Source organism: Sinohyriopsis cumingii, chromosome 5 (assembly GCF_028554795.1).
Source record: "Sinohyriopsis cumingii isolate HCF-2022 chromosome 5, ASM2855479v2, whole genome shotgun sequence".
Lineage (NCBI taxonomy): Eukaryota > Metazoa > Mollusca > Bivalvia > Unionida > Unionidae > Sinohyriopsis > Sinohyriopsis cumingii.
In genome coordinates this window covers 75072407-75094527 of record NC_142965.1, presented here as the reverse complement: position 1 = coordinate 75094527, position 22121 = coordinate 75072407, and the positions used below count along the sequence as shown (strand labels likewise).

The following is a 22121-nucleotide window of genomic DNA, read 5'->3' as shown; positions in this document are numbered from 1 at the left end:
CACCTTTGCAGGACATTCACTCATTTCACTTACAGCACTGACCTATTACCAGTAACACCTGTGCATGACATTCACTCATTTCACTTACAGCACTGACCTATTACCAGTAACACCTGTGCATGACATTCACTCATTTCACTTACAGCACTGACCTATTACCAGTAACACCTTTGCAGGACATTCACTCATTTCACTTACAGCACTGACCTATTACCAGTAACACCTTTGCAGGACATTCACTCATTTCACTTACAGCACTGACCTATTACCAGTAACACCTGTGCATGACATTCACTCATTTCACTTACAGCACTGACCTATTACCAGTAACACCTGTGCATGACATTCACTCATTTCACTTACAGCACTGACCTATTACCAGTAACACCTTTGCATGACATTCACTCATTTCACTTACAGCACTGACCTATTACCAGTAACACCTGTGCATGACATTCACTCATTTCACTTACAGCACTGACCTATTACCAGTAACACCTGTGCATGACATTCACTCATTTCACTTACAGCACTGACCTATTACCAGTAACACCTTTGCATGACATTCACTCATTTCACTTACAGCACTGACCTATTACCAGTAACACCTTTGCATGACATTCACTCATTTCACTTACAGCACTGACCTATTACCAGTAACACCTTTGCAGGACATTCACTCATTTCACTTACAGCACTGACCTATTACCAGTAACACCAGTGCATGACATTCACTCATTTCACTTACAGCACTGACCTATTACCAGTAACACCTTTGCATGACATTCACTCATTTCACTTACAGCACTGACCTATTACCAGTAACACCTTTGCAGGACATTCACTCATTTCACTTACAGCACTGACCTATTACCAGTAACACCTGTGCATGACATTCACTCATTTCACTTACAGCACTGACCTATTACCAGTAACACCTGTGCATGACATTCACTCATTTCACTTACAGCACTGACCTATTACCAGTAACACCTTTGCATGACATTCACTCATTTCACTTACAGCACTGACCTATTACCAGTAACACCTTTGCAGGACATTCACTCATTTCACTTACAGCACTGACCTATTACCAGTAACACCTGTGCATGACATTCACTCATTTCACTTACAGCACTGACCTATTACCAGTAACACCTTTGCATGACATTCACTCATTTCACTTACAGCACTGACCTATTACCAGTAACACCTGTGCATGACATTCACTCATTTCACTTACAGCACTGACCTATTACCAGTAACACCTGTGTATGACATTCACACAGGTCCCTTCCAGCACTGACCTATTACCAGTAACACCTTTGCAGGACATTCACTCATTTTACTTCCAGTAAGACCTCTCCGATGGCCTAAGTGGTTAGAGTGTCTGCTTCAGATGTGGGAATTTATGGGTTCGAACCCCAGCTGAGTCATACCAAAGACTTATAAGTTATACAGTTGGTAATAGCAGTTGCCTGCCATGCTTGGCGCTCAGCATTAAGAGGTTAGTGTTGGGACTGGTCAGCCTGGTGTCTGAATAAGGTGACTGGATGGAACATGATGTTACAGGTCTGTGGCATGATACCCCAGTGCTACACATCACTGTAAGCTGCCACACTGCAGACATGATAGTGCTATGACTGGGATATTGTGACCTTTAAAATCCAAAGTGCACACAAACACACCAGTAATACCTGTACAGGACATTCACTAAGTTCACTTCCAGTACTGACCTGTTACCAGTAACACATGTGCACGACATTCACTCATATAACTTCCATTACTGGTCACTTACCATTAACACCTGTACAGTTTGACATGTTCTGAAGATCTCTTGGAAAAGATAAGATGTCTAAAGAGACCACACAATTTAATCATGCTTTTAAAAATAATCAATAATAAAGGGCCGCTTGTCTTCAGAGACTACTTTCGAGGGTGTTCCATAGGTGGTCTTTATGGTAAATTCTGCTCTTTATGCAAATGGTAGGGTACCAGACTATCATGTAAACACTTGTTTTCTTATTAAACTTTGAGAAATATTTTTCTAAAGATTTGTACCATATACTTTTCAGTGTGTATGGTTATACCATTAGGTCAGTGAAAACACAGACAATGGTTTTGTTCCTGTATAGAGTATAAGGTGGGATTCTGAGTTGACATAACTTTCACATGATTGATGAAATACACTGTGTAATGAACTAATTTATTACTTTACAATTAATGGAAGAAGAAATTAGAAATATAAGGATTGACATTTGCAAATTGGCTTTTAAATCCAGTTCAGCTGCAGAAAACAGACCCTGTTCTGCCATCACATCATGGACAGACAGATCAGAGTCTGTGTTCTTGCTCTGTTGATTATTCTTAGCAAACAGCATAGACCCAGATCTGCTGGCATACTATGTGACAGCAGATTTGGGTCTATACAGTATGCACTTTGACATGATTTATAAACAGCTATTATATTTTTTGAAATGTGAACATTACTTTTCAGCATGGGAGGTTTCTCCATGATACCACCGAATCAGAGAAAGAGACAAGAGGTGACTGAAAGTAAGTGTTCATTTAGCTCAATATTCTTTTTTTGAGCTCATAAAGTTTATCATGTGCTCCAAGAAGAAAAACAATTAGACCATATTGACCTAAACAAATTCAGAAGTCCTCTCTCAAATTCCAGAAGCCCAGACTTCAAATTTCTTTATGCCCAAAATTGCCCCTTTATTATTATTTATTCACACAGCATTGCAGTTGCTACACTTAAAGAATGAAACGATAAAGACAAAGTAATATTACATTGACTGGTATGTTTATTGTGGAGCAGTGTTTTCCTCCAGGTCCTGAGTCCACCCATTGTCATATTTCCTTAACAACATCGTAAGTTCTTACTCATTGGATGAACAGTGTTTAAGTTCATTAGCATCGGAAGTGTGTCTTGATTTATACAGTTGCTGTTTACACTTTTGATGGAGCTGTTTATAGACCTTTGCAGCTTAATATGCTTAACCAGTGTTTCATTACACTAGTTTAAGCATGAGCAAGAGACAGATGAATTATTATTCATTAAACTTTAACTTCAAACATCTTGAACAACACAATAGCAATTAAACAAGACCTGAAAAAATAAAAATACTCAGGTGTGTTTGCTGAATTCATATTTAGTCAGTCTTTCCTTTCTATCTCAACTGCACCAAATGATGGCTGATGTTTAATCAAAGACTCAAATGCCACCATGATGATGACATGATCCCTTTATTACTTATAACAGTGACTGTTCTGGTGGTTATAGCATCTGCCTCAGATGCAGGAGGTTGCAGGTTCAAACCCTGGCCAAGTCATGCAGTGACTTATAAATATGGTACTGGCAGCTACCTTGCTTGATGCTCAGCATTAAGAGGCTAGTGTTAGGGCTGGGCTGTCTGGTGTCAGGATAATTTGACTGGGTCGGACATGATGCCACATGTAAGCAGCATAATGCCCCAGTGCTAGACATCACTACAAACTACCATACTGCAGACATCGTAGCGATATGACTCAAATTGTTAGAGCTTTGTTAAAAATACAGAAAAGACCACACACACACACACACATACACACACACACACTTATAATACCTAAAAAAGACAACGCACATTTGGCCTAAACTCTCAAGATTACAACTGCAATAAAGTAACCAATAAACAGTTTTGTTGTGTACATGTTAGCCTTAATCCCATTAAATGGCCATGCATCATTACACTGGTTACAATGATTGCTGGAAGTTCAGTATCCAATTGACTGGTTCTGGCCAGTTTCTGTACTGTACATAAATATCCCAATTGATATTTTATATAAAAGCAGCGTAAGCACTATGTGGAGTAACCCAGGCAATCTGTTCCCCATTCATAGGTCATATGCTTCACTTTGCATGTAATTTAGTTTACAGCTTTTGATAGAAGTATGATAAGTAAATGATCTTCATAGGTATAATGGGCATACATGGGGATAGATATTAATTTGTTACTGGTCTTTAAATGTCTTGAAAATAAATGTCTGCCTTTCATCAATGTGATCTTGATCTAAGTTTTCTCAGGCAAATTTTTTTTTTACAAGCCTGACAGGCATATCATTTAGAACACTGATGTGGCCTGATTTGAAATTAGATGGGCCCCAGACTTCTGGCTATCAGATGTTTTGAGCACTGCTAAATGTAAATTGCAGTCTGTTATATAATCATACCGACATATACTTATACCTAAATATACTCAAACAAATATACTCATAATTAACACCAGAAGTTCAACCTGAAATATTTATTTGTAAAAGAAAGCACTTAAAAATAATTATGTAAATGTTTCTTATTCACAAGCAAGGATTATAATACTGCAACCTTGTTTGCCAAGCACTCTTTCAACCAGAGCTGAACTTCCAGAGAGCATAAGTACACAATCTTGACAAAAGAGATAATAACCTTTTGACAATATTTCAGGAAAAATTATGTTTACCAGTAGTACATCACCACCATCATGAGTGCCATAACAGTTACCCCTTCCCCCTTAATATCACCAAGTCTATTGTCGGCATCCTGGTCTAATTCATGCTGCATCTCATCTGCAATTATGTTTGTTCTGGAAATGGAACTCTTGCACTTTTAATCATCTGGCAAGCTTCTACTTGGTTTATTTGCTACAATATGGAAGAACTTTGACCGCTGTTGGATATTTGTTGCATTCTCTTTGCAGTATCACTTTGATAGTACTCAAGGTCATAAGTCATGTGACATAATTGACCAATGGGTATGTGCTCACTGAAATCCATTAAGTACATGTATTTGCTATCTTCTTATTTTATTAGTAATGCAGTGATACAGCTTGGATCCCAATGAGTTGGATGAATGAGTTTTTTTATTCAGAAGCCTTATTGTGTCTACGGTGCCTGGATTGGAAAAGAATACATGTATTGTTTTGCATAATTTTCTTTCTATATATGTATTCACTAACAAATTGATTAAAACACTTTTGGATTTGTAGAGAATTCAATTGAGAATTTGTTGGTGCACAAATTGGGAAAAAAATGGACACTAGTTGGCACAAAGAAAATTGGGAATGGGGTCACATTGCTATAAATCTGACCCAGAAAAATCTCTGGTTTCTGTAAAAAGAAAAGATGTTAGAAATATTGATTTCAGTCTGTGGCTGTGAGACCAGTCATTTTACAGAATTCATTCTGATTTATTTTCAAGCAGAACATGGCTACCAGATAATTCACTAAGCAGTGGCAACACAGAACATGGCTACCAGATAATTCACTAAGCAGTGGCAACACAGAACATGGCTACCAGATAATTCACTAAGCAGTGGCAACACAGAACAGTTCGTCAATCTACTAGTTGCTACTCCATATTTTAGACTATGCAGTGTCAAGGTCACCAGTAAATTTGACCTGTTTTTACATTGTTGTTATGCATGCTAACATGATTGAATTCAAAGATGGGTTTTCATTTTCTTTCAGTGGCTAGAAGAGAGACAGAGGCCTATGAGCAACACAGGCAACAAAATAGACAACAGTCATTTAACTATGTGGGAACCATTGGTAAGGAATACAAGACTCATATCTCTTGATTTTTTAATGCTTTGTCAATACAAAAACTCCTCTTATATGATCTTTTGAAAATTGATTGTCAAGAAAAGTTTCACCTGTGGGGAAGAAAATGAATGTTGAGATGACTTGAAATAAAGTCTGGATGCAGTGTTTTAATGTTGATATGACATCACATAAAATCAGGATGTAGTAATGTTGGTATGATGTCACATAAAATCAGGATGTAGCATTGTTGATATGACATCACATAAAATTGGGATGTAGTAATGTTGATATAACGTCACATAAAATTGGGATGTAGCAATGTTGATATGATTTCACATAAAATCGGGATGTGGTAATGTTGATATGACGTCACATAAAATTGGGATGTGGTAATGTTGATATGACATCACATAAAATCGGGATGCAGTAATGTTGATATGACATTACATAAAATCAGGATGCAGTAATATTAATATGATGTCACATAAAATCAGGATGTAGTAATGTTGATATGACATCACATAAAATCAGGATGCAGTAATGGTGATATGATGTCACATAAAATCAGGATGTAGTAATGTTGATAGGACATCACATAAAATCAGGATGTAGTAATGATGATTTGATGTCACATAAAATCAGGATGTAGTAATGTTGATATGATGTCACATAAAATCGATAGGTACTAATGTTAATATGACATCATATAATATTGATAAATAAAAGATTTGTAGTATTTTTGTTACAAGTGCGAAAATGGACTTCTTGAGGCTGAATGCAAGTGCATTGGTGGAGCTGCCCATTGCACCACACCACATTGTTCTTCCACTGCTTTTTTTTACATGATTCAACACAACTTGGATTCAGATAATTTTGTCAATAGTTTTTCCACAAAATTTCTTACTAATTGTTTAATCCTGATGTTGTGTTACAGTGACAGATAGTTGCCAGTTTTTATAAAGTTTACTAAACACATGAAAGTTTTACTGGTATCTTTTTGAAATGGATCCCAGGAATGCAGTCAACTTGTGTACATCTGTGGGTTATAATCTTTTATGAGGATTAGACTTTAATATGACTTGGCCAAGGTTCATACCTGTGACCTCTTGCATCCAAGTCAGACAACTCAGATATGTCATTTGGTAAGTATCCACCATGACTGTCATGTCATCTGGTAAGTATCCACCATGACTGTCATGTCATCTGGTATCTACCATGACTTGGACATGTTCATGAGCTTGCAGAGACAGTATAAAAGAACTTTACTGCTTGTCATTATCAGGAAAAATGAAATATTCTCAACTGCTGTTATAGTCCAAGGCATTCAGAGTATATATAAATGCATAAGCCTTTGTGTTGATAACTCCTCCAAATATTCATTTTGCAGTGTAAAATTCATTACTCTAAGGATGGGGTCCCTAAAACTTTATTGTTGGGATTATCACTGGTTTAAAACCGGACATGATACTTTCCTTCCTAAATCATTATTATTGGTAAACTTTGTTGCTAATGAATTTTTTTACAGGTGGAGGAGAAACCAGCTTGGCGGAGGCAAGGGAAAAGGTTGCTAGAGAATCTCCAACCAAAGCACAAAGACTGGTAATAAAATCTTCATGTAATATTATTGTATCTTATCATCAGATCTTCAGAATTTTTGTTTACTTTACTTGCCCACAGACAAATGAATTTTATATTCACACAAATTTAAACTTTGTCTTTTCTAAACCAAATTACAAACATAAAGTTTCATATCAGGATTAAATAATTTGATGTTAGATAATGCTGCATGTGCATAAAGTTGTCACCATTAATACTGGCCGCCATGTATAGCCTATCGTGTGCTGAAAAATGGCGTTAAACCCTACAACAACAACAACAACAACAACATAAAGTTGTTGGTACATGTAGATAAAATTACTGCTTGCATGTGAAATTATTAGTGTGCAATGTGAGCAGTGGGAATCATTAAAATAAGAGTTTATTTTTCCTGATAGAGAAGCTTTTTGCAGTTATCTGAAAATCAGGTAGGAAATAATAATGTTAACTTTTGAAAGCCTGGTGTTATTGTCATTATTATTGTTATTATTATTATTATTATTATTATTATTATTATTTTACCACTCCAGTGGCCTAGTGGTTAGAGTGTCCTCCTTGGATGCAGAAGGTCCTGGGTTTTATCCCCTGCAGAGTCATACCAAAGACTTACAAAAATGGTACTAACAGCTGCCTTGCTTGGCACTCAGCATTAAGAGGTTAGTGTTAGGACTGGTCAGCCTGGTGTCAGGGTAATGTGACTGGGTGGAACATCATGCTACATGTCTGTGGCATGAATCCCCAGTGCTAGACATCACTATAAACTGTCACACTGCAGACGTCATAGCGATATGACTGAAAAATTGCTAAAGCTTGGTTAAAAATCCAAATCACACACGCATATCATTATTATTTTCATAATTTTTATTATTTATAATAATAATATTTGTAATAATCATTATTATTATTTTCTAAAACTTTTGGAAGTGGCATTGAATTCATTTTAAAATTCAACAAAATCAGGATTTTAATATGGGGAGTGTAAAGTAAATTTTGAAGTCCTGTGAAAAAAATTGTTGCCTACATTTGGTACATTTGATATATCTATATTGTGCCTTCTGCCTTCAGAAAAAACCAATCACTGAAATTCAATAAGTCTGATTGATTCTGAAATATTTCTCATTGAGACAGGTATTTTTATTGACCATCTGAAATATTTCTCATTGAGACAGGTATTTTTATTGACCATCTGAAATTTTTCTGATTGAGACAGGTATTTTTATTGACCATCAGAGATATTTCTCATTGAGACAGGTATTTTTATTGACCATCTGAAATATTTCTCATTGAGACAGATATTTTTATTGACCATCTGAAATATTTCTCATTGAGACAGGTATTTTTATTGACCATCTGAAATTTTTTTCATTGAGACAGGTATTTTTATTGACCATCAGAGATATTTCTCATTGAGAAAGGTATTTTTATTGACCATCTGAAATATTTCTCATTGAGACTAGTATTTTTATTGACCATCTGAAATATTTCTAATTGAGACAGGTATTTTTTTGACCATCTGAAATTTTTCTCATTGAGACAGGTATTTGTATTGACCATCTGAAATATTTCTCATTGAGACAGGTATTTTTGTTGACCATCTGAAATACTTCTAATTGAGATGGGTATTTTTATTGACCATCTGAGAAGCTACATTACAAGAAACTTCTTTATTGAACCAATTTATGGCAATATTTAGTGACATAAGATAGAAAACCAATATAGGTGTATTAGATTTGTTGTTGTGGGTTTAACAGCAATTTTGAACACACAATAGGCTATACACAGCAGCCAGCATAACTGATGGAGGAAAAATACAAAGTTACCATAAATTTTTGTTAAGCGAAAACTAATGAGATGCTCATTTAACTTTTTGTAGTGTTGCCAAAGTTATACCAAAGTTTTAAAGTTTTGCCATCTGCATCTGATATTGCTATCATGTACCAGCTGATGTTTGAACATATAAATAATTAAATAAGGTATCAAATGATGTGGTTTAAAGCATTATCCTCTACTGATCAATGCCTTCTCAGCTCTGTTCAAATGGGTTCAAGTCTCGGGCTTGTATGGTGCGGGTATTTGACAAAGCTTGCCAGTAACTTCCCATGGGTCGGTGGTTTTTATTAGGATTTTTTCTGGTTCTTCCTCCACCAGTTACACTGGTCACTATGTATGCTGAGAAATGGCATTAAAGCCAGAATAACAACAATGAATCTAATACAACAACATTGGCATGTTTGAGTATTAATTTAAATAAATTATTTTTGTTTGATTAAGCTAAAAGAACAGCAGCGCAAGTTAGAAATGCGAAGAAGGGAAGATGAAGAACTAGAAAAAAAGAAAGAAGAACAGAGGAGAAAGGTAAAATTTAAGGTTTTGCATGTAAATATCTTATCTCACAATTTATTTCCTTACAGAAAATAATGTTTATATGACTAAATATATGATCAAGTAATTTTTGTGGTCCAGGGGAGATAACTATAAGTGTTACTGAATAGGGGTCATTATGTTTTACTGTATGTGATTATGTATACTATATTGGTATCATTATGTTTTGCTGTATAGATATTATGTTTTAAGGTATAGGTATCATTATGTTTTACTATTTAGGTATTGTATTTTACTGTATATGATTATGTTTTACTGTATAGGTATCATTGTGGTTTACTGTATTGGCAGTGGTATATTTTACTATATTGGTGTCATTATGTTTTACTGTAATAGATATCATTGTGGTTTACTGTACTGGCACAGTATGTTTTACTATATTGGAATCATTATTATTTACTGTATAGGTATCATTGAGATTTACTGTTATGATTATGTTTTACTGTATAGGTATCATTATGTTTTACTCTCTGTCTTGGTTTGGTATCATTATGTTGTACTGTATGGGAATCAATATGTATTACGCTGTTGGTATCATTATGTTTTACTGTATAGGTGTCATTACATTGAAACCAAAATCAATTCTGAAAATTACAATTATCTTCATTCAAGGATTATGTTGTTCTAAACATGTTTCTATATCCATCATTCTGTCTATCTGTTTGTCGATCCATCATTTTGTCCATCTGTCTAAACATGCTGTCCCTCAGCCTATACATTCTATCCATCCATCCCACCTGTCTATACATTCTGTCCATCTGTCTATGTATGCTGTCCCTCAGCCTATACATTCTATCCATCCATCCCACCTGTCTGTACATGCTGTCCATCTGTTTATACATTCTGTCCATCTGTCTATAAATGATGTCCCTCTGTATATACATTATGTTCATCTGTCTGTCCATCCATCATTCTCTCCATCTTTCTTTACATTATATCCCTGTCTTTGTATGCTGTCCATCTGTCTATCTTTCTGTCAGTCTATCCACCAGTTTGTCTGTCCATCCATCATTCTGTTTATCTGTCTACCTATCCGTTCTGTCCAGCCACCATTCTGTACAGCTGTCTGTCTAAAGTATCCATTATGTCAGTCTGTTTATCTATCAGTCTGTCTGTCTATCCATCATTTTGTCCATTAGTAATGTACAGTATCTCTTCCTCCACCACTGAAGATAAAGAATGAAACTTCAGGATATGGTTTAGGGTTGTTTTGAAATATGCACTTTGGGTATAAAATTCTGTGTGGAGCCAGGGGCTGCTGATTGTTTTCTTCAAACTTAATGAGATGGGGTAATTCTTTCCCTAGGTCATAACTAGGAAACTGATGAGGTTCCTAAATTATAACTGCATATAGGTTTGAAGGATATGAGGATATAAAATTATATCTAAATGCATTATATACCCTTTCTCATCTCCATTTGGTAGGAGATCTTCTTTTGTGTCAAGTTACGATGACTTGTTGAGAATCCCAATCTGTAATCATGTTTAGGTTTGATGGACATGAGATGATAGCAGACATATCATAACTTGGAAAATGTTTCAGTTCCCACCTTATAACTGTGTATATATTTAATGGGCATGAGCGATACCCATGCATTTGTGCATCGAGTACAGACCCTAGGTCATGGTGTGGGGGATTTGCACTTGGCTTATAGCTAGGAAAAAACCTTGATACCACGCCTATAATCATGTATGCACCAGCTGGACATGAAGGGACAGATTCACATGTACACTGTTGAGACATTGACTCCTGGGTAAGGCCATGTCCCTAGTAGCATAGAAAATGCAGGGATAGGCAATGGCATACCTTTTACATAATTATAGTTAATGTTTTATCACAGCCCATTATGTTTGATCATAGTTTAACACTCTGGTATCCAGGCATAAACTACCAATAAATATTTTAGGGCCATAGATTGAGATGCATAAACTTTATTGTAATCAACTGTTCTTTTCAATCTTTCTCTCATTTCTTCAGTCAGTCTGTTGGGTCATCAGTCATTCTATATAAAGGGTGCTCACTAGTTATTATGTACTTTTGAGAGAGTGACATATGTAAGGTGAAGTTGTTTGCATTTAAACATGCACATTGGAGAGAATGTTGGCATACCTCGATGCTACATTAATATAATATGGATGATATTTCTTTGGATATTATACTTTTGGAAATTGTACATGATCTAAGCACACCGCTAACTAAAATGACTGCTCCCTTGTGCTACAAAATCAGCCTGAATTAGTCTAAAGTACACTATGCATAACAGCTATTAAAATATGGAAAATGAATTTTGCCAGACTAGACAATACCAGCTTTTGAAAGTGCATTGAATGAATTACCAAATATAAAAAATGTAAAAAATGTTATCAGCTCTTTTTTATACAATTTACCTCCGAAGTTCAGGAAGTGAAAATGAACAAGTGGAGCTAGCACTTTTTGAAAGGTGCACATCTGGAGTAAGGCCAAGCTGTATACTCTATAACCCATATTACACCCATCAATCATACACCAAAATAAATTGAATTAAAGGTACTTTGAATTATACCTAAGATATGTAAGGTCTTTTTTTAAATAGCCAGTATAACCAGTGAGGAAAGCCGGGGAAATTATTTTTCTTTAAAAGTCTATATGCAAAATGTGAAACTGTAGAGCGCGACCATATCCATTCATAGTTTAAGTCAGTTAATCAGTCTTCCGTCTATTCGTTCACCCTTTCTGTCAATTCATCAGTCTTTCCATTCACACTTCATGAAATCATCAAAGTTCTATAACACTTGTACACAGTTTGATGCCATTTACTATGTGAATTGCATTGTACATGTACATGTGTCTGTTAAACGTTCCATCTTTTGAGGTCAAAGTTAGACAGAATTATTTCCCAATTTGCAACAAATTGAAATCACCAATATGGCAGATCCATGTAAGAAGCGTAGCTCATGAACCATTCAGTATATTCTGATGTTATGGCTCTTGACACAGAGTTATGGTCCTTGACATTTGACTTAATATCTTTAAATGAATTGTTGCTTGTAATTATCCTAGCTCATGAACCAATCAGTATATTCTGATTCATTGCCTCAAATACCTAGCTGTGCATTTTATAAGATTTTTCTTGTGAACTCCATCATGAATACAGTTATTGCTCTTGACAAAGTTATGTCCCTTGACATTTGACTTGATATCTTTAAATGAATTGTTGCTTGTAATCATCCTAGCTCAAGAACCAGTCAACATAATTTAATACAAATTGGATTAAATGTAACTTTCTTGACCTAGATTTTCTTTTCGTGGGTTTTGTTTCATTCAGGGATTTGTGCATACAGAAGCTGGAAACTCTGCTCTTGTATAATGCTTCCTCGATAACTCATGTCTGGAAAACTTGCAAACCCACTTACCGGTATAACATGGTATCAATCATGGGTAACATTTTTTTCTAAATAATGCCAAAAGAATGGACCTTATTTGTTGAACATGAAGAAAATCGTGATCATATTTGGTAAACAAAACCCTGATATATTGCTTGGTTTATTGTTGGAAACGGCAATTATTTAAGGTCCAAAAAATCCAATTATGTTGAGTAGGAATCATTGCTATACACTGAATGCTAATAGCCTTACTTATATTTTCTTTGAACATGTTTTTACAAATGCTTTGTTTAGACATATATATGGTGTTTTATAAGCTTTTGGACCATCTATACTTAGGGAACCCTAAAGCACTCACCTTTACCAAACACTGCCATCTCACCTCTGTTCTGCATGGGTTGAAGTCTCTGGATTTGCCAGTGTTGGTATGTGAGAAAGCTTGCTAGTAGTTTGACATGGCTTGTTGGTTCTTGCATGAGTTTTGCTGTGTTCTACCTCCAGGAGTTACACTGGCAGAATATACGGCCTATTTTGCACTGACGAATAGCTTTAAACCCAAAACAACAACAAAACAACAGCTATCCTTGTTTTATAAGTCAAGACCAGATGCAAACATAATGTGCTGCCAGATCAGAGTCTTTGTATTTGTTATGTCAATTACTCTAAACAAACTGCATATGTTATGTCATTTACTCCAGACAAACTGCATATGTTAATTACTCCAGTCAAACTGCATATGTTAGTCAATTACTCCAGACAAACTGCATATGTTATATCAATTACTCCAGACAAACTGCATATGTTATGTCAATTACTCCAGACAGACTGCATATGTTGTGTCAATTACTCATGCCAAACTGCATATGTTATGTCAATTACTCCTGGCAAACTGCATGTTATGTCAATTACTCCAGACAAACTGCATGTTATGTCAATTACTCCAGACAAACTGCTTATGTTGTGTCAGTTACTCCAGACAAACTGCATATGTTACGTCAATTACTCCAGACAAACTGCATATGTTACATCAGTTACTTCAGACAAATTGCATATGTTTTGTCAATTACTCCAGACAAACTGCATATGTTTTGTCAATTACTCCAGACAAACTGCATATGTTATGTCAATTACTCCAGACAAATTGCATTATGTTTTGTCAATTACTCCAGACAAACTACATATGTTTTGTCGATTACTCCAGACAAACTGCATGTGTTTTGTCAATTACTCCATACAAATTGCATATGTTTTGTAAATTACTCCAGACAAATTGCATTATGTTTTGTCAATTACTCCAGACAAACTACATATGTTTTGTCAATTACTCCAGACAAATTGCATATGTTTTGTCAATTACTCCAGACAAATTGCATATGTTTTGTAAATTACTCCAGACAAACTGCATATGTTTTGTCAATTACTCCATACAAATTGCATATGTTTTGTAAATTACTCCAGACAAATTTCGTTATGTTTTGTCAATTACTCCAGACAAACTGCATATGTTTTGTCATTTACTCCAGACAAACTGCATATGTTACATCAGTTACTTAAGACAAATTGCATATGTTTTGTCAATTACTCCAGACAAACTGCACATGTTTTGTCAATTACTCCAGAAGAATTGCATATGTTTTGTCAATTACTCCAGACAAATTGCATTATGTTATGTCAATTACTCCAGACAAACTCTGTATATCCTGGTTTGCCAGCACATTATGCAACAGCAGGTATTGGTCTTACAAGCAATTATATATGGTATGTCAACAATTAATGTGCTGACTCCCAATTCTTTAGTGACATAGTCAGGTCTGCGCAGATTAGTGTTAATGAAAACTATAATATTGGCAATAAGCAAAAATTTACTTGTTTGGGACATGAAATCTAGTCATCAGACAACAAATGCTAGTTCATTTGACATTTCAGGCAGAAATGAGTGAGAAAAAGGCTCAGGAGTATGAGAAGTTACAGGAACAGAAATGGGATGGACGTATGAAGAAGTAAGTGTTATATATTTAAATAACAATTTTTTAATATAATAATTTCATTTTTATCCCTGACCCCCCTTCTCCTTCATCACCTGAAACCAGATAAAGGTAAGGTTATATAAAGTGTTCCACATGTCTGTCAATTTCATCATGTCGCATCATGTCACCAAATGAATTTCCACCCAATCACATTTTTCGTGGATTGGAATTGACTTTGGTGTGAGGCCATGAAGAAGGCTTTGGTTGAGTTTGATCCTATACTGGCAGAAACTGTGAAAGCTTTGCTCTTCATTTATGTTTCTACTCAGAAAATTAATGCAGTGAAACATTTCATTAAGAATACTTAGGTCCGGTTGAGTTCTCATTGTTTTCTGGCAAAGTTTTACAAGGTAGTGGCCCCTATTTGACTTTGAACCTTACTCTTCAATTTCACTTCCACTAATTACTTTGGAAAGAGTTAATGGATTAAAATCAAATTTGGTATGAATAGAGTAAAGTAAAATTTGGTATGATGCTTTACATTCAGATGGTCTTGGTCAGCATAGAATTTCACTATTTTATCCATCTATATTTTATGTAGTTATTGCCTCAATATGGCATATAAATTGGCTTATTAATTTCATTTCTGCTTCATAACTTTTGAATGACTTCATGGATTGAAACCAAATTTGAAATGAAATTTATTGTAGTGATACTTGATTTGAGTGATCATTGCTATCAGTAGCAACACAGCCATAATTGTCGTGCAAGGATTGATTTTTATTATGTAAACATGTTGAGTAACCCACTTGCTGCATATGATCAGTCATGATGATTTTTAGGCAAAATTTGCATTTATTCACTGCTGTGAAAGACTGCACCACAGAAATGTTTCTAAATACCATTGACCTTTATTTAGTCTTTTGTAACCATGATTGATGAGTAGAATCTGCATGTGAAGTGCTGATTGTTCTCAAATGAGATATATAAAAGAAAGAGGGAGGATGTTAAGCCTGGTTACTGGTTTTGTTAGATTTATAAGGTACAGTTCTTATGCTGAAAACCATAAACCAGACTTAAGTGCTTATCACAGACTACTACTGTAGTACTGAAATTGTCAAAATCCCTATTGTGATTGACAGTTCTATCTATTAGCAGTCATGAGTGTGCATTATCAATTAACCCTTTACCTCATGCAAGCGCCTTTTGATGCCTCTACTCCATTCGCATGGAAGCACATTTTGACACCTCTACTCAATTCGCCTGGAAGCGCCTTTTGATGCCTGCTGTAAACATCAGCCATTTTAAGCGAATTTTCATAGCACCACCTTTGGGGAAAAACCCCTATTAGATACTACAGTCATTTCTGCGAATGACCATTACATCAGATCACATGGTCACTGTTTATGCTCTGGTCGAAATCTGCTATCTAAAGTAACTGGGTCATATTCTCCACTCTCCAAAATGGAGGTCGCAGATTTCATTCAGTACTTATGAAGTTTTCACAATTAGAATCACAACTTTGAAAGCTTTGATAATGTAGGCAAAGGCTCTGGTATTTATGTAGGCAGCAATTAGTTTTTATTGATTATCCAATTCAGATGACTTTGTGATGTAGGCGCAGACAAAAAACTTGTAATTTTCAAGTATGAGAAATGGCAGCTACGGTTGGTCACGTGGCTTCACTGACTTGACGGTGAACAAGTTATCTCAAGATTTGAAAGCACAAAAAAAATTCTTCCATTAAAAATAATTACACAGCTATAACAATCGGACCTTAATCTTGAATTTTTCTACACATAATAGATGTGTACCAAAAATATAAAATGGTTAAAATTGCTGTTAAACGTAACATACACTACATTGCTTAACAGTTAACAGGCAGGCCTATGCATATGGAGTTGAATAGGTAACAGATGTTCTATTTATAGCACACTGCACTGGGTAACTTTGCTCTGTGAAGTAAAGGGTTAAGAGGTCTGTATGGTTTGTCTGTCTGCTGTGAAAACTCTAAAAATGTTGATAATATCATAATTTGATATTTTCTCACCCTGCTTTCATTGAAGCATGATGGGTACTGCCTTAAATGATTTTTCTGTGAATTTACAAGATGTAATGACTGGGATGACTGAGATCTATATCATTTTCTCTTATTATAGTTAGTTGTTTCAGATTAGTTAATTTTATAGTTATTGCAAATGTCTGTATTACTTTTGTTGCTTTATCAATGATACTGTTATTATACCCTGCACATGAGGCTGACATGTGCCTGAGATCTTGTCATTATTCATGTTATGGGTTACCTAAGTTTTTTGGCTTTTAGCTTTGAATAAAACTTGCTGAGTATTAATTGTTATCATAACTTTCTTTAAAATCTAAATACAGGATAAGTAAGTGCTACCTTATGCCTTAATGCCAGTAGACTGCTTGTGAACTTCACATACAAATTCTAATGTTTATGATTGTATATGTTTTGTGTTATGTAATTATTTTTTTTAACATATAAATGAATGTTTACATTTTATCAAGAACTATGAATAAAGAACAAAATAAATTATATAACAGTTATGGATATTTTCGTTCTCGAATTTCAACTTCAAAACGCCCTTCTGCACAGATCTGTTACAAGTGACCTCCAATCTTGACTGACCATCTTTTGTTGGCAGAAGGGATGGTCTAAAGACAGGTTTTACTGTATTAAGAAGAGCTAGGTCAAATTTGAATTGTACTGCTTTATGGGAAAGATATATGGAGTTATGGCTCCTGTTTGCCATTACATTGCATGATATTGATTGGGGACATATGTGGCATATAGATACCTTGATAGTTTGTGTAATGTTTGGTTTTAGAATCGGTAATTGGTCTAGCACATGAACAAAACCTTGACTTTTTATACATCAATTAATTTCACTGAAAATAAGGAATAACATACTCAAATGCAACTAACCTTTCAAATTATGTTATCATTTGGTCTTCACAGGTATGGTCAGCTTATCATATGTGTGACACAGATTTTTCACAATACAGTTTCATAATTTTTTTAAAATAAATATTTTGGTAGATTTGGTTTTCTCACCAAATCTGCTAAGTTTAGTGCTTGCTAAACTTGTGTCATTTATAGCAGAGCTCTAGTTAAGAATGGATACAGAAATATTTTATATTTTTATTTTTCTGCAAAAAATAATGGGAGAAATTTTAAAATGCATTCAAATTATGCAAACATGTTTAAATGTATGCATTTAGTCCTAATTTGTCAATATATATTATTCCTGCTGTAAGTACAGTCCATGTTTTGTGACATGATTGATCAATATAACCATGCAGGTAAAATATTTGGATTTGTTTTGCTTTTTTGTACTTAATAGTACATGACCACTCTGAGAACGGTTACTTAAATAAGGTCATATATCAGGTACGTACAACTACTTAATGACTTAATTTTATCTAATTACATATATTGCACATAGAGCATGGCTTTAAAGACCACTTCTCCAGCCCATGTATTGGAAGAAAGTTGCACTTCGCTGTTATGTATTGAGTGTATCATGACCTAATCTTGATCACTAATGCATTTGACACATGCACATATTGAGCAAATCCTTGAATTAGGATTGTTCAGTAATCCATTTAACACATACATATATTGAGTACACTTTAAATTAGTATTGTTCAGTAATCCATTTAACACATACATATATTGAGTACACCTTGAATTAGTATTGTTCAGTAATCCATTTAACACATACATATATTGAGTACACCTTGAATTAGTATTGATTAGTAATCCGTTTAACACATATATTGAGTACACTTTAAATTAGTATTGATCAGTATTCCATTTAACACATACATATATTGAGTACACCTTGAATTAGTATTGATCAGTAATCCATTTAACACATACATATATTGAGTACACCTTAAATTAGTATTGATCACCAGGGGTCAAGCTAGACATGAATTTCAGGGAGAAGTGACTTCTCCTTTTGGCCAGAACAGGAAGAAATTTTGTTCTCTTATTTCAATGATGCCCTCTATTTCCCAGTATTCTTATTTGCATTTAACACTGGATTTAAGCAATACTTTATTTCCAAGTAGATCATTTTCTGAGCTATTTTAGCCATATCACTCTAAAAGAGAATATTATAAACTACATTATAACAAATTTTAACTAAGTAATCAGATTAAATTATTGTAATTGCAAGTTAGTAAAAATACTTCATCAACTACCCTTCATGAGTTTTTTTTTTAAATATTTTTTCACAAATTACTTTCTAAAATTTCAGAATAATGGCACTTTCAAAGATTTCTAAACATGTTTGAAACAACCCCTGTTCCATGTTCATGAGAGCAAATGCACATGTGTCTTCAGATCACACTGTTGATCCTCATTTCTTTGTTGCAGATAAAACATTACTGTAACTATTCATACATAACACACTAAAATGCATAAAATTACAGACATGGCTCCTGTATAGTCAGAATATGACCTGAGCACTCCTTTCCAACTGAATCAACACAGACATGAGGGAACCTGTTTTTAAAAGGAGGGATTTTCGTAACATAATCACTCACTTTATATAGCTTCATTACAACAGTCCATTGATTGGATTGTAAATTTATGGTTTATTTATTTGTCCACGTACTTGAAGCAATTTTAGGCATTAGTTAAATAGCATCTGCTTCACAGGTTTTTTTCATTATTTTCACAAATATGAGTTAAGTCAGAAAACAACATTGACTTTGCAACACTTCTCATGAATTCCACAACATAGCATTGCCACACACATTTCTGACCTGCATAGTTTCATTTTAAAGTTAAATCTTAAATAACGTAATCCCTATGCTTTGATTTCAATGAATTTGTTTATTTTTATAAATATATTTGCCTGATGATTTACAAAAGCAGACAATCTAGTAAATTGGTACTTCCCAGATGTATCGATGTCCGCCATTATTTTCCCCTTACTGGTTCACTTAGATTCAAACTAATTTTATGACAAAATAGTGTACAAGAGGCAGTAGAAATATCTACATCACTGATTCTGTTCTTAAAACACAAACTGCTATTTATATACTATTGCTAAAGTTTCAAAACACAAGTTTGTATTCTTTTATCATCAAAGGATAACATGCATAAATCGGGCAGTGATAGGGGCCTATATAGTTGCTGACTTACTTGGGAAAGGGTTTAAGGTCAATCAGCTATCAAAACACATGCTTTTGAATGTGCAAGAGTTTGTTTGTCAGCATAATTGATATCAAAACTAGGCCTAGCTACCAATGGCTTGATGAATACATTTTGCTACAACACAACACTAGAACTAACCTGCCTAAGGCAAGGGGGTATCTCAGAAGGTATGGTTAGTCAATGTACCTCTAAAAAATCACAGGGAAAAGTGGTTAGTCAATGTACCTCTAAATAAATCACAGGGAAAAGTGGTTTTTCCTTCCTAGCAAAAGAAGGTGAAGTTTACATAGTTTAGGGGACTTAGTCACCCATTTTGCCTGGTAGCGTGACCCCTGATCACTAATGCATTTGACACATATATATTGGGTACACCTTGAATTAGTATTGATAAGTAATCCATTTGACACATATATATATATTGGGTACATCTTGAATTAGTCTTGATTACGAATCCATTTGACACATATATATATATTGGGTACATCTTGAATTAGTCTTGATTATGAATCCATTTGACACATATATATATATTGGGTACATCTTGAATTAGTCTTGATTACGAATCCATTTGACACATATATATATATTGGGTACATCTTGAATTAGTCTTGATTACGAATCCATTTGACACATATATATATATTGGGTACATCTTGAATTAGTCTTGATTATGAATCCATTTGACACATATATTGAGTACATCTTGTCGTGATCATTAATCCATTTGACACATGTAATGTACTACATCTTTAATTAGTCAATAATTAATGTAATGTTTGTATGAAGAATTTATTCTGTTGGGTCTCTGTTGCAGAACAAATGAGGCATGGTTGAACCGACTTGAGCGACAAGCAGCAAAGAAGACTTCAGGCACCACATCAAATAAACCAGGGGTTTGTAAGTATAGTCTTGTTGTATCATTGTTCCAGTTAGAATCAAACAGAGGAATGCCTTGCACTGTCCCTCAAAATGCACATTCAAATGGATGAAGTGAACCTTGATATCAGAATAAACATCTTTGATCACTACACTTAAGTAAAATCAATTGAAAACAAAACACATTAAATTGTTAGATGCAATTAAAAATTTCCATTGTGATGACACCTTGTTCCAGGGCAGTATGCACTTGTAATCAGCTGATGTCAAGCAGTTGATGTACATCAGCATCTTGCAAAAAAACCAACTAAAAAATCTACTGAGAAATAACTACCTTTTTGACTCGGTGAACATAATATATATCAATAATGATGAATAATGTAACTACCAGATTGTTTGGCAGGTAAATGCATGAAATTACATCAGTTCTGAACTGTATGGATTATGATTCTGAACTGTATGGATTACAGTTCTAAACTGTATGGATTACGATTCTGAACTGTATGGATTACGATTCTGATCTGTAATGATTATGATTCTGAAGTGTATGGATTATGATTCTGATCTGTAATGATTATTATTCTGAACTGTATGGATTACAATTCTGAACTGTATGGATTACAGTTCTGAACTGTAATGATTATTATTCTGAACTGTATGGATCACAATTCTGAACTGTATGGATTACAGTTCTGAACTGTATGGATTATGATTCTGATCTGTAATGATTATTATTCTGAACTGTATGGATTACAATTCTGAAGTGTATGGATTATGATTCTGATCTGTAATGATTATTATTCTGAACTGTATGGATTACAATTCTGAACTGTATGGATTACAGTTCTGAACTGTATGGATTATGATTCTGATCTGTAATGATTATTATTCTGAACTGTATGGATTACAATTCTGAACTGTATGGATTATGATTCTGAACTGTAATGATTATTATTCTGAACTGTATGGATTACAATTCTGAACTGTATGGATTATGATTCTGAACTGTATGGATTGATACACACATGACAATAGACTCTGGTTACTGCGGAGCAGATGACTTGAAAATTCAGTTTGTGCACACCATTCTTTCTTTTGCTCCAAGTGAATGTGATGCATGAGGCAATAGAAAACACATCCTATTATGAACTCCCTTCATCTTGTGGCTGTAAACAAAATGC

At 34.5% G+C, this 22121-nt stretch overlaps 1 protein-coding gene across 1 annotated transcript in view; it reads left to right on the top strand.

Moving 5' to 3' along the window:
* LOC149799465 (uncharacterized) overlaps positions 1-22121 on the top strand; it is a 39264-nt gene that overhangs the window by 4043 nt on the left and 13100 nt on the right. The window contains exons 2-7 of the mRNA XM_089958823.1: positions 2498-2556; positions 5491-5571; positions 7091-7164; positions 9433-9516; positions 14833-14906; positions 20879-20961. Coding sequence (XP_089814949.1) covers positions 2498-2556; positions 5491-5571; positions 7091-7164; positions 9433-9516; positions 14833-14906; positions 20879-20961 — 455 coding nt within the window. The remainder of the gene's footprint in view (positions 1-2497; positions 2557-5490; positions 5572-7090; positions 7165-9432; positions 9517-14832; positions 14907-20878; positions 20962-22121) is intronic.